The sequence below is a fragment of the Halictus rubicundus genome, chromosome 1, assembly GCF_050948215.1.
Source record: "Halictus rubicundus isolate RS-2024b chromosome 1, iyHalRubi1_principal, whole genome shotgun sequence".
Classification (NCBI taxonomy): domain Eukaryota; kingdom Metazoa; phylum Arthropoda; class Insecta; order Hymenoptera; family Halictidae; genus Halictus; species Halictus rubicundus.
Window position 1 is genome coordinate 30,340,740 of NC_135149.1, and position 13,739 is coordinate 30,354,478.

At 38.1% G+C, this 13,739-nt stretch overlaps 2 protein-coding genes across 6 annotated transcripts in view; both read right to left on the reverse strand.

The window, feature by feature from the left end:
• LOC143360663 (uncharacterized) overlaps positions 1 to 13,739 on the reverse strand; it is a 39,989-nt gene that overhangs the window by 11,053 nt on the left and 15,197 nt on the right. For 2 of the 5 annotated variants that reach the window (XM_076799743.1, XM_076799734.1), the window contains exon 1: positions 4,585 to 5,933. The exons of 2 other annotated variants lie outside the window; for them this stretch is intronic. In XM_076799743.1, the coding sequence (XP_076655858.1) occupies positions 4,585 to 4,733 (149 nt within the window). In that variant the 5' untranslated portion in view covers positions 4,734 to 5,933. Of the gene's footprint in view, positions 1 to 2,051; positions 2,459 to 4,584; positions 5,934 to 13,739 lie in introns of those variants that run through there. One more of the 5 variants, XM_076799751.1, reaches the window with a different exon arrangement.
• LOC143360731 (inward rectifier potassium channel irk-1) overlaps positions 1 to 13,739 on the reverse strand; it is a 190,468-nt gene that overhangs the window by 1,402 nt on the left and 175,327 nt on the right. The window lies entirely within an intron of this gene.

Here is a 13,739-nt window from a genome sequence, read left to right on the forward strand (position 1 = left end):
GGTGTTCATTCTTCAGGGACGGCTTTTTGCGAACTATAACTGAACCTGAAGAGTGACTTAAAAATCTACTTTTATTGCGAGTTCGGACAATGGACCCTCGTTTTTAGAATCTCTTGCAATTTTTAACTTTCACGGTGTTCACTCTTCATGGACGGGTTTTTGCGAACTATAACTGAACCTGAAGAGTGACTTAAAAATCTACTTCTACTTTATAATCCCAAATTGAATTATTAGATGACGTTACTGGGGGTGACTCGTCGGTTCACAATTGAAATTGTTGTTGTTGATGGAACCATTAAAGAGTCTTCTCTATAGGCCACAGACTTTTAAAAATTATAAAATATTCCTATATATAGGTAATGTGTTCACATTTGTACATATCGTATGTATAAAATATCACATGTATAAAATATTCCTATAGTTATATAGGTAATGTGTTCGCATTTGTACATATAGAAAGAAACTGAAAATCGGACGTCGTCTCTGCATTTATAATGGAAATAAGCAATATTAACTTCACTGTTAAAAATATTATAATTGAACAGAGGAAGGTCGTGGAATTTTAGAATTAAGTTTTCACGGCACTTTTGGGGGCAGTGATTTTCTTATAGTTTCTCTATCGAAGAAGGAAATATTCAAAGTATTTTAAAAAATTCTTCAAAGGTTTGACATTGTTTTTGATGTTTTAGGTGAACGATGCACGTTGGAAATGCTGGAAATCGGATGTTTCGGGTTGAAACAGGGAGCAGAGACCCCTCAGAAGCGACCATAGTCCAAGAGCCCGATTAGGCACGGCCGTAATCGGTAGTTAACATGCGCACCAACCGACGCCAATTACGTTTTCTACGCTAATCTCGGACGTTGAGAGCGGAACTCGATTTGCATGCGGCTGACGCGAGATGGAAAACGAAGGATCCGTCACCGCGTCGATCCCAGTCGCATCTTTGAACAGCCAACAATGCTATGTAGCATTTCTTGCACAATTCGTCAGGAATGAATTATGCCAGTCTCCCCGAAGACCGGCGTCGGAGACGCGCGTAACAAACATGGTGCAAAACGTTGTCACCAAGGCCTCTAACAGCTCGCCGCGAACATATGCAACTCGATAATCTATTCTACCTGGCAGATCAAAGCAGATTAGAATAACAAATTTCGTGGATCACATTGTGTTCTGGGCTGGGAGACCGATCTCTCTCCTTTTCCGATGATCCACGCCGCGGAAAATTCATCTTGAGGCGAGCGCGCCTCGGGAAGCCATTAATCAAAGCTCGCGCGAGCCTTTCTGGTAATTAAAAATTTAATGAGATTCCAAAGCGATTGGGGAACTCCCGGTAAGCGTGGGATTAAGCTTCCTTGCTGGCAAGAGGGTTCTTTGTTTATTTGTACCGGCCAACAGTACAAATATAATAATAGTATGATTTTTAATCGTTTCTAATCTGCCTCGATGATGCGTCAAAGTCGTGTATGATAGCGTATGTATGTACGAATAACACAAATCGTGACAAGACGTAACAAAGACGTATTGTTCAATGTTTTTTTTCGAGAAAAATTATGTACACGATGTCTAGTGAACTAGTTCTAGCTTCTTGAATGCTTTAAAGCGTGCTTGACGAATAGACTGCGGATTTTATGCGTTTATAACAACAATGAATAGGTGCAATTAAAAAGACTAGATAGATATACAGAATTTAAGAATATCCATGTATTCATTTTAGCTTATTAAAGTCATTAACACGTTCGCTATCATCTTCGCTGATAAAATGTTTTACTAAATGCAATGCACCTCCATTACGAAATACTAATACTTAAAAATACTATTTTTAAGTAAATTGCGAGATGTGAACCTGACGCATATGACAGTGGTAGAGAGCATTGTTATTTTGCATAAAGATCCACAGTCTAATGATGAGTCACGTGAACCACTGTATTTTCTCGAACGAAGCAAATAAGTTTGAATAGGATTTTAATAGTTTATTTCTGTTCTAGAGTGTTTGATCAAGAGGTTCGATCAGTAGATCGCGGAAGAGTTGGATGCCGATGGGAATACTCACGATGGATCTCTGCGCATTGTACGTCATCGTTCTTGAGCCTTTCCATGACAAGCCTGATCGTCCCGAAATCACGACAACTTCGCCTCGGCGGCTGCCCAGATAATCACGGGAACAACGCCGGCCCGAATTTCTCTTAATCGCGGGAATTATCGTGGATCTCGACTCCGACCATAATATTTTTCGATAAGCCGATTCGCGGGTTTATTCGCACGATCTCTGGTTAGAACCGGCCATAGTTCCCGCTCGGAACCAGTCGACAAATGATCCCCGAGCACGTCGAGAGGGCTCGATCAGCCGTTTTATCAGCACTGTTGCCGTTCATGGCTGCTGTCAGCGTTGTTTGCTCGCTCAAGAAACGAACGGAACGCACACGCGTCGCTTAGGACCGACGTCTTAATCAGCCCCCGATAAAGTAATTAGCCACCGACTGTTGCCGCGAAGTGTATTATACCGAACGCGAGAAGATTACACTTGTTTATTGATTCGAGAGAGAGAGAGAGAGATAGAGGGGCAGAGAGAGAGAGAGAGAGAGAGAGAGAGAGAGAGAGAGAGAGAGAGATGAAGTTGTGCGACACACTGTCACTCACTGGGACAAATCAATGCGACCGGTTCGATGATCCCGTTCAGACTCCTCGGACGCGCCTCCCTTTCGGACGGGCGAAAGGAAGTCGCCATTTTGACTTCGAATGATAACTGCTATCTACCAATTTATTTACTGCCGTGCGCAAATCGACCACACGCAGCGAACAAGCATGGTTCGGTCGACTTTCGGCACGTCGAGTTTTGGAACTTCCCAGAAGAATTACAATCCAGGGAAACAGTGCTTCAAATTTATTTCTTTCGTGCCGAGACAATTGTCGATAATGATCTGTGGTCGTGGACGCCTTCAAGTTTCTTCTACAAAATTTTAGTTCTACTTTAAGATCTCTACGAAAGCTACTTGTTCAGGAATACTAAATTAGCCTTACAATACATCTTATTTTTTTGTTCAAGGATTATCAAAGAATTGTACGTGGTCGTGCACGTCTTCGAGTTTGTTAAATGAAATTGTAACTCAACTTTAAAGCTCCTAGGAGCAGATATTAATCAAGAAATGTTAAATTAGGATCGTCTACTTTCTGTCAAAAAAGTCTCAAACAGTTCCTCGTGGTCGTGCACGTCTCCAAGTTTGTTAAATAAAATTGTAACTCAACTTTAAAGGCCTTGGGAGCAGATATTAATCAAGAAATGTTAAATTAGGATCTTCTACTTTCTGTCAAAAAAGTCTCAAATAGTTCCTCGTGGTCGTGCACGTCTCCAAGTTTGTTAAAGAAAATTGTAACTCAACTTTAAAGGCCTTGGGAGCAGATATTAATCAAGAAATGTTAAATTAGGATCTTCTACTTTCTGTCAAAAAAGTCTCAAATAGTTCCTTGTGGTCTCGTGCACGTTTCCAAGTTTGTTAAATAAAATTGTAACTCAACTTTAAAGGACTTGGGAGGAGATAGTAATCAAGAAATGTTAAATTAGGATCGTCTACTTTCTGTCAAAAAAGTCTCAAACAGTTCCTCGTGGTCGTGCACGTCTTCAAGTTTGTTAAATAAAATTGTAACTCAACTTTAAAGCCCTTGGGAGGAGATATTAATCAAGAAATATCAAATTAGGATCGTCTACTTTCTGTCCAAAAAATCTGGAACAGTTCTTTATAGTCGTGCACGTCTTCAAGTTTGTTAAATAAAATTGTAATTCAGCTTTGAAGCCCCTACGAAGAGATATTAGTCAAGAAATATCATATTAGGATGGTTTAGTTTGTGCCAAAAAATTCTGAAATTGTTATTTCTGGTTTTGACAAGAATTAAAATCGTTGTAAGTGGAAACTATCGTGCAAGCCAGTTAATTAGCAGTCATATAACAGGAACTTTTACATATTTCCTGTTTGACGATAGCAAAATATCAGGGAACGCATTGAACTAATCAGAACAGAAGAATCTCCTATGCCTAGCTACAATTAACTCTTACGAGTCAGAACGGAATGATGAAAAAATCGACGTACTGTCACTCGCAGTACACCTTCGCAGAAATTTCCCATAAAAGCGTTCATTATCGTCAAGCTTATGTGTTCAACTAGTCATTCAGCCATAAAACCGCGATCCTGAGAATCTTGTAATACTAATTCTAATACACATATCTAGCAAAGAACGCTAGGCGACCTCCGGTGGCGATTGGTCCGTGATATCGGCAGGTCTCGCTCCGTTATCATAGAGCAACGATAAGGCTAATTGGCGACAAAGAACCTCGACGCTCCCGGTTACTTCATTAAACGCTTTGCAAGGGTGATCAGTTCGTATTACATGATTCGCGAATTAATCAGAGGTGGCCAGCCATAAACGGCAGAACCAGATCCGAAACGCTGTCACCGCGGGAGCTGACATAAATTAATTCCCGGCATTAATGAATAATGATTAATCTCGGGATTCCATATGATCGCGCGGAATGTATTGCGCAGCGTGAATTCCCCTCGACGGAGGATTCCGCGAGACGAAACATGATTTACCTGCTGCGAAAGGATGCTGTTGGGCTCTTCGACAGCTGAACGATTATGGGAGTCGTTGGTGTCACCGGTGTCAACAGATTTTGCTTCTCTTCGGAGCTCGAAGGTAGCTTCACGCTCAGCAACGGGCTCTTCTGAATCTCCGTCGTCATTTTCCCTATCTTCTAATTGTCTTTGATCAATTTCGATCAATTTCACTCTCTGCGAAATGAAAGGCTTCGATTCGACTCGCCTCGTAATTTGCTTAATTTATTTCTCTTTAATTTGCACTGCGTACGACTCGATTTAACGTTTTTCCATCGGCTCTCTCTCTAATTGGCCCCTTGTCCTCATTGCAACTTTAATTAAGAGTTTGTTTGTACGCCGTTCTTCAGTACAATCCGCTTCTTAATTTTCTTAATTTATTTTCCTGGAACTTACACTTTGTACTCTTTCGCTTGATTCTCTGCTTGTCCTCTCCTCCCGTTCTTTCAATTACTAAATATTGATCAAGAGTTCAGTTCTGTGTTTAATTTTACTCCTCCCTTAATTTAATTCACTTCTTAATTTGCACTTTGCACTCTTTGATTTGATTCCGCACTTCTCTTTTAATCTTGTGCTCTTCAATTTAATTTGTTTAATTTACGGATTATATTTTTATACCTTCCGAATATGAGTTTTTATGCTAACCGCGATCCCACCGCTTCGATTTTAACCACGGTTTTACATCCGGATCATAGTAACGCTTTACGTCCTACTAAAGTTTTCCTCAACCTAGATCCCTCGTTATCGATCGCAGTTGCAGCAATTTTTCCGCGATCGAGTAAATCGTTCAGATAGCAGAGTGTTATCGGAGAAATTCGCACGTTCGATTTAAAGATCCGCTCGAACAGATCGCGATAAATCCGGCGGTTTCGCACGGTTCTTTGACTCGGCGAGGATCAAAAATTCCCGGTTAGGCTATCCCGATCGGTATGATAATCGCGGCGGAAGTAGGTCGTGCGCGAGGTTCAGTAGCCGTGGAACGGGAACGTCATTACTTCCCTCTCGTCATTAATTATCACACTTCACCGACCTTTCACTTATCGCGGCCGATCTCCCGCGCGCTTATCGCGCTAATCATGGCCGTGTCGAAAAGAGTCGTACATACCATTTTTATCGATTATCTCTCTTCTCGATGATGTCTCTCAAGGATCCCTCGATCGCCTCCGTCTGAGTACACAGCTGCCACAAGTCGATCGATCGATCTCGAAATCCCACGTCCGATCGTCTTCGAATTAATGACGCGTGTCTTTCGTCGCCGATAACTTTGAAAACCGTGCTTTATCAATTATACTTCGAGACGTCATCGCTTAATGTGCTGTTTGAAAGTTTAGCAACTTTTTCCTGCTCATATCTCCGCGAGAGAATTTTTCCTAAAGCAAATTCTTAGTTGCTTTGAAATTAACAGTTGATTCACTTCTTTTATTTTCTCCTATCAGAGCTTAATTTTACCAAAGCTCTTTTGAAGTCGACTCACTTTTTCCTGGGTGCCATGTCTTTGACAAATCCAAGAGAATTTTGCCCGAAGCAAATACTTAGTTGTTTTGAAAATAAAAGTTGATCCACTCCTTTTATTTTCTGCTATCAGAGCTTAATTTTACCAAAGCTCTTTTGAAGTCCAGATGTCTGTGAGAAATCCAAAGAGAATTTTTCCTGAAGCAAATTCCCAGTTCTTTTAAAACCGCTTTTAAATGTTGACTCACTTCTTATATTTTCTGCTTTCAGAGCTTAATTTTTCCAAAGCTTTCTTGAAGTCGAGATGCCTGTGAAAAATCCAAGAGAATTTTGCCTGAAGCCAATTCTCAGTTTTTCTAAAACCGTTTGTAAACGTTGATACACTTATTATATTTTCTGCTTTCAGAGCTTAATTTTTCCAAAGCTCTTTTAAAGTCGAGATATCTTTGAGAAATCCAAGAGAATTTTTCCTGTAGCAAATTCCTAGTTGTTTTGAAATTAAAAGTTGATTCACTTCTTTTATTTTCTGCTATCAGAGCTTAATTTTTCCAAAGCTTTTTTGAAGTTGAGTCACTTTTTCCTGGGTGGGATGTCTTTGAGAAATCCAAGACAATTTTTCCTAAAGCAAATTCTTAGTTGCTTTGAAATTAACAGTTGATTCACTTCTTTTATTTTTTGCTATCAGAGCTTAATTTTACCAAAGCTATTTTGAAGTCCAGATGTCTGAAAAATCCAAGAGAATTTTGCCTGAAGCAATTTCTCAGTTTTTCTAAAACCGTTTGCAAATGTTGATTCACTTCTTATATTTTCAGTTATCAGAACTTAATTTTTCCAAAGCTCTGTTGATGTCGAGATATCTTTGAGATATCCAAGAGAATTTTTCCCGAACTAAATTCCCAATTCTTTTAAAACCGCTTTTAAATGTTGACTCACTCCTTATATTTTCTGCTTTCAGAGCTTAATTTTTCCAAAGCTCTCTCGAAGTCTAGATGCATATGAGAAATCCCAAGAGAATTTTTCCCGAACCAAATTCCCAGTTGTTTTAAAACCGCTTTTAAATGTTGACTCACTCCTTATATTTTCTGCTTTCAGAGCTTAATTTTTCCAAAGCTCTCTCGAAGTCTGGATGCCTATGAGAATTCCCAAGAGAATTTTGCCTGAAGCAGATTCCCAGTTCTGTGAAGTTTTCTTTGAAGTTGAGACGCTTCTGTTGTTTTCTGCTGGCGGAGCTGAACTTTCCTGAAGTTGTTCTCGGAACTTGTTTTGGAGTTGGCTTTGACGGTTTTTATCGACGAAGACAGTGGCGATCGACGACGGTGGATCGCTGTGCACTTTGCTAGTGTTGGATCTACTGATGTCGGAGGAACGAAGCTGCTCGTCTTATACGCACGAGCCAATACCTGGCCAGCGGTCTCCACTTATCAGTTACTAACAATAACGTTTGCTCTTTTCATTTGCGAGAAAATGGGCTGGTTACGTCACACGGAGCACGCGCGGGCCGATCCATGTTCTGGAGAGGCTTCTTCAGGATCTATCCCCCTTCCTGGATCGATGATTTCACTTCAATATCCACTCAACACCCGAAACCCATTATTCCTTTCGTTTGTCTCACTCTTGTCACCCTGGTGTCTGAATTAAAAGCATTTTCCACTTCAACAAACTTCGCTGTTTCGTGGAACAGTAACAATTTATCTAGTGGCAAGTTTATCCTTTTCAACGAAATTTACCATTTTATTTTTCGATTTTCATTCTTTCCCGAAGTCTGAATTAAAAAGCAATTCTAATCTCAATACACTTCTTTGCCACTATTTTGTACAATGGCAAGGCTCTGTCTGCTACTAATTTGACCGTTCATGTCCTTAAAACATTTTAACAACAGGTACCATTAATTAATCAGAAGATTTGGCTTGCTAAAGTTACGAATTATTAAGTACTTTTAATTGTAAGTCAATTTCTTTAATACTTCCTCATGAAAGTATACAATTTTACCTCTTTAATGATCGCAAAACAAACATTTCAGGATCACCGGTAGCATTAAAAAGCTGTCGTAAAACGTTAGACACATCTTAAAACCGTTCACAGAATGTACAATCTGAAGAGATCGTCGACAAAATGAAAAGTAACAACATATCACAATCAAGTGGACCAACAGTCTTTCAAAACTCAACGATTCAAAAGCCAAGAATTTCTGAACGAATCCTCCTGTCCATTATCACCGACACAATCTAAAGAGATCATCAACAAAGTAAAAAGTAACAACATATCACAATCGAGAGGACCAACAGTCTTTCAAAACTCAACGATTCAAAAGCCAAGAATTTCTGAACGAATCCTCCTGTGCATTATCACCGACACAATCTAAAGAGATCATCAACAAAGTGAAAAGTAACAACATATCACAATCAAGTGGACCAACAGTCTTTCAAAACTCAACGATTCAAAAGCCAAGAATTTCTGAACGAATCCTCCTGTCCATTATCACCGACACAATCTAAAGAGATCATCAACAAAGTGAAAAGCAACAACATACCACGATGAAGAGGACCAACAGTCTTTCAAAACTCAACGATTCAAAAGCCAAGAATTTCTGAACGAATCCTGCTGTCCATTATCACCGACAGAATCTAACAATTCCTTGCAGGATCATTTTTAAAAGAATGCTTTCCGACACCTCGAGGTTTTAAAACGTTATTACACAATGCTTTTCCGGCGGACAAAGGTGTTCAATCATTTGTCCTACAGTTCGCACAAATCACCAAGTTCCCTAATGGTCTCCAGCACTTTACGCGTGTTGCTCCTCGCGTCGGCCATTTGTTAAACGATATTCACCGGTTCACAGTTTTCCCGTCGCGTTCCAAGATTCTTGTTCGCTTAGCGGCGGAGCGTGCGATTAATTGTTGTCTGAACGATAATTCGCTTCTCCCCTTGAAATCGACTGTCTCCGACTCGTCGCCGCCTCTCCGTTTCAACAGAGACGTCCTCTCGTTTTCACGCGTCTAATCTTTATTGCACCGATCTGCAACGATCCGACGATAGCGACCTGTCGGTTTGCGTGTCTCTCTTTGCTCGACGCTTGAAGGAATTACTCAGGAAAACGGAATTCGCCGGTGTGTGTGTGTGTGTGTGTGTGTCCTATCTTCTTCGGCTCTTTAACTCTTTAACGAAGAGATTCTCGAAAGACGTACCCGTTGCGTGATCAATTAACCAGCGAAATCGTTCTCTGATCCTCCAGACATTGTTTCCGACGATCATCGCAAGATCGCCCGTAAGGAGATCCGATTATGGTTTCGTCTTCGGGGCGAATTCACTTTGAAGACCAATATTTGCTAACGTCTGCTATCTCTACCCATTTTCGAGCTGAAGTTACGCGAACTTGGGAATACACGGCTCTCTGAACCACTTAATTAACGCTATCCGTTTCTCATTTGTTTCTGCTGTCTTCTCTCGACGGTGTATTACTCGCCAACTCCAAAAAACGCCTAATTTTGACAGTTGAAAAATTGTAGATACTTTGTAATTCGAGCATAAATGCTTTTAGAATGCTGTATGTTCTGTACTGATGTTTTCACACATTTTTATTATACTTGTAATTTTTATTGTACGTGCATTACGTTTAATACAGTACAATTTAATTTCGACAGTTAAAAAATTGTAGATATTTTATACTTCGAGTATAAATTCTTTTAAAACATTGTATCTTGAGTACAGATGCTTTTACGCGTTTAGATTATACTTGCAATTTTTATTGTACGTGCGTTACGTGTAATACAGAACAATTTAATTTCGACAGTTAAAAAATTGTAGATACTTTGCACTTCGAGCATAAATGCTTTCTGAACGTTGTATATTCAGTACAGATGCTTTTACACGTTACGATTACACTTGCAATTTTTATTGTACGTGCATTGCGTGGAATACAGAACAATTTAATTTCGACAGTTAAAAAATTGTAGATACTTTGCACTTTGAGCATAAATGCTTTCAGAACGTTGTATGTTGAGTACAGATGCTTTTACACGTTTCGATTATACTTGCAATTTTTATTGTACGTGCATTGCGTGTAATACAGTACAATTTAATTTCGACAGTTAAAAAATTCTAGATACTTTGCACTTCGAGCATAAATGCTTTCAGAACGTTGTATGTTGAGTACAGATGCTTTTACACGTTTCGATTATACTTGCAATTTTTATTGTACGTGCATTGCGTGTAATACAGTACAATTTAATTTCGACAGTTAAAAAATTGTAGATATTTTATACTTCGAGTATAAATTCTTTTAAAACATTGTATCTTGAGTACAGATGCTTTTACGCGTTTAGATTATACTTGCAATTTTTATTGTACGTGCGTTACGTGTAATACAGAACAATTTAATTTCGACAGTTAAAAAATTGTAGATACTTTGCACTTCGAGCATAAATGCTTTCTGAACGTTGTATATTCAGTACAGATGCTTTTACACGTTACGATTACACTTGCAATTTTTATTGTACGTGCATTGCGTGGAATACAGAACAATTTAATTTCGACAGTTAAAAAATTGTAGATACTTTGCACTTTGAGCATAAATGCTTTCAGAACGTTGTATGTTGAGTACAGATGCTTTTACACGTTTCGATTATACTTGCAATTTTTATTGTACGTGCATTGCGTGTAATACAGTACAATTTAATTTCGACAGTTAAAAAATTCTAGATACTTTGCACTTCGAGCATAAATGCTTTCAGAACGTTGTATGTTGAGTACAGATGCTTTTACACGTTTCGATTATACTTGCAATTTTTATTGTACGTGCATTGCGTGTAATACAGTACAATTTAATTTCGACAGTTAAAAAATTGTAGATATTTTATACTTCCAGTATAAATTCTTTTAAAACATTGTATCTTGAGTACAGATGCTTTTACGCGTTTAGATTATACTTGCAATTTTTATTGTACGTGCGTTACGTGTAATACAGAACAATTTAATTTCGACAGTTAAAAAATTGTAGATACTTTGCACTTCGAGCATAAATGCTTTCTGAACGTTGTATATTCAGTACAGATGCTTTTACACGTTACGATTACACTTGCAATTTTTATTGTACGTGCATTGCGTGGAATACAGAACAATTTAATTTCGACAGTTAAAAAATTGTAGATACTTTGCACTTTGAGCATAAATGCTTTCAGAACGTTGTATGTTGAGTACAGATGCTTTTACACGTTTCGATTATACTTGCAATTTTTATTGTACGTGCATTGCGTGTAATACAGTACAATTTAATTTCGACAGTTAAAAAATTCTAGATACTTTGCACTTCGAGCATAAATGCTTTCAGAACGTTGTATGTTGAGTACAGATGCTTTTACACGTTTCGATTATACTTGCAATTTTTATTGTACGTGCATTGCGTGTAATACAGTACAATTTAATTTCGACAGTTAAAAAATTGTAGATATTTTATACTTCGAGTATAAATTCTTTTAAAACATTGTATCTTGAGTACAGATGCTTTTACGCGTTTAGATTATACTTGCAATTTTTATTGTGTGTGCAGTACGTGTAATACAGTACAATTTAATTTCGACAGTTAAAAAATTGTAGATACTTTGCACTTCGAGCATAAATGCTTTCAGAACGTTGTATGTTGAGTACAGATGCTTTTACACGTGTTGATTATAGTTGCAATTTTTATTGTACGAGCATTACGTATAATTTATACGTACAATTTAATTTTGCCACTTAGGAAACTGCAGATTGTTTGTATTTTCGGTACACGTGTACTCGGAGTGGCACTTTAATGCATATTTTTTTAGATTAGTTCAATTTCGGAATATTTGGTTAACGGAAGAGTTAAGACGTTCACTGCGATGCACCACCGACTTGGTTTGACTGACTGGAAAAGTCGGGGGCATGTCTTATCAGGCTCGAGGCATCTCCTTATCGGAATCGCGTTTCGCGAAATCGCTGATCGCCCGCGAAAACCGTCGATCGAGGAGCAACCATGCGAAATGAAAAGTTTTTGTCGGCGACGGTGGCATTGAGCTCTGGCTGCTTACGTTTGCGAAAACTTGGAACACGGACACGTGGCTCAGATGAACTTGCTCAATAAGATGCGGCAAACTCTTGTTGACAGATGCGTTTAATATTAACCTTTTAGGTGGAGCTACAATATTTGTTCTTCTAGATATAATATTTTGGGACTGGCTAAATATTAGGGAGAACCATAAGTAATCAATTGTTTTGAAATCTAAAACAAACTTTGTAGTAAATTCAAGTTTTTATTTATTATATAATCTCCATCATTATCAAGGACAGTTTGCCATCTTTCTTGCAAATTTCCAATCTCCCTCTTATAGAAATCCAGGGTCCTCATCGATTTCTTAAGAGAAAATTTATATTAGGGGGACCCATAAGTAATCAATTATTTTGAAATCATTTGTACTCGGAATCTTAATTTTTGTAAACTGCTACAGTTACTGCATGGTATTAATCTGAGGGAATATAATAGCTACTTTGAATCACTGATCTCTGAATCGATTTTTCCGAATCAGTGTTCACAATTCAATTTCTTTTTGGTTCAAGAAAGGATCACTTCAATATTTATAGAATTATTAACCCTTTGCACTCGAAGCTATTTTAACTCCAAAACGAAACATTTCTTCCGACCTAGAATATTTCCCTTCTATTAGGGGGGCCGATAAGTAATCAATTGTTTTGAAATCTACAACAAACTTTGTAGCAAATTCAAGTTTTTATTTATTATATAATCTCCATCATTATCAAGGACAGTTTGCCATCTTTCCTGCAAATTTTCAATCCCCCTCTTATAGAAATCCAGGGTTAAGTAAAATATGTCTCAAGGTGCCTCCTTACGTCTTCTGCAGAAGTGAATGTTTTATTTCTTAATTAATGCTCCGACTTTCCTCTGTTAAATTGTCATAATATTTTCAACAGTGAAGTTAATATTGCTTATTTCCATTATAAATGCAGGGACGACGTCCGATTTTCAGTTTCTTTCTATATGTACAAAAGGTGAACACATTACCTATATAACTATAGGAATATTTTATAATTTTTAAAAGTCTGTGGCCTATAGCTAAAGACTCTTTAATGGGTCCATCAACAGCAACAATTTCAATTGTGAGCCGACAAGTCACCCCCAGTAACGTCATCTAATTATACAATTTGGGAATATAACGTAGCAGACTTCTAAGACACTCTTCAGATTCAGTTATAGTTGACAAAAACGTCGTCCCCGAAGAATAAGGACGCCGCCATTTTATCACGGGGTTGTAAATAAAAATTGTACATTTTCGAATATTTTGAACACAGGCTGCCACGATCGGTGCAGAACTAAAGGCAAAATGAATTCTTTGCAAATAATTGATTAACTACAGGAATCTTTTTGGTACAATTTAAATACGTGTAGTTATTATTGGACAGAATTTCCAAGTGGAATTTAAAGGTGTTTGGGTAGAATGTTTTGCAACAATTTAAATACATCACTGGATATATTTTTAGAAATTTTCTATCTCGGCGTACTAAATTTTCGCTTTATTTGCACCGAAAAGCCTGATAAAGTTGCCTTACGAACATTCCTCTGCTAAATATATTCGTTTGATCATTTGATTATTATAATATCAATGATTGTAGGATAAAATAATCTGGCAGCGGTTATTCGATTGTTGGTG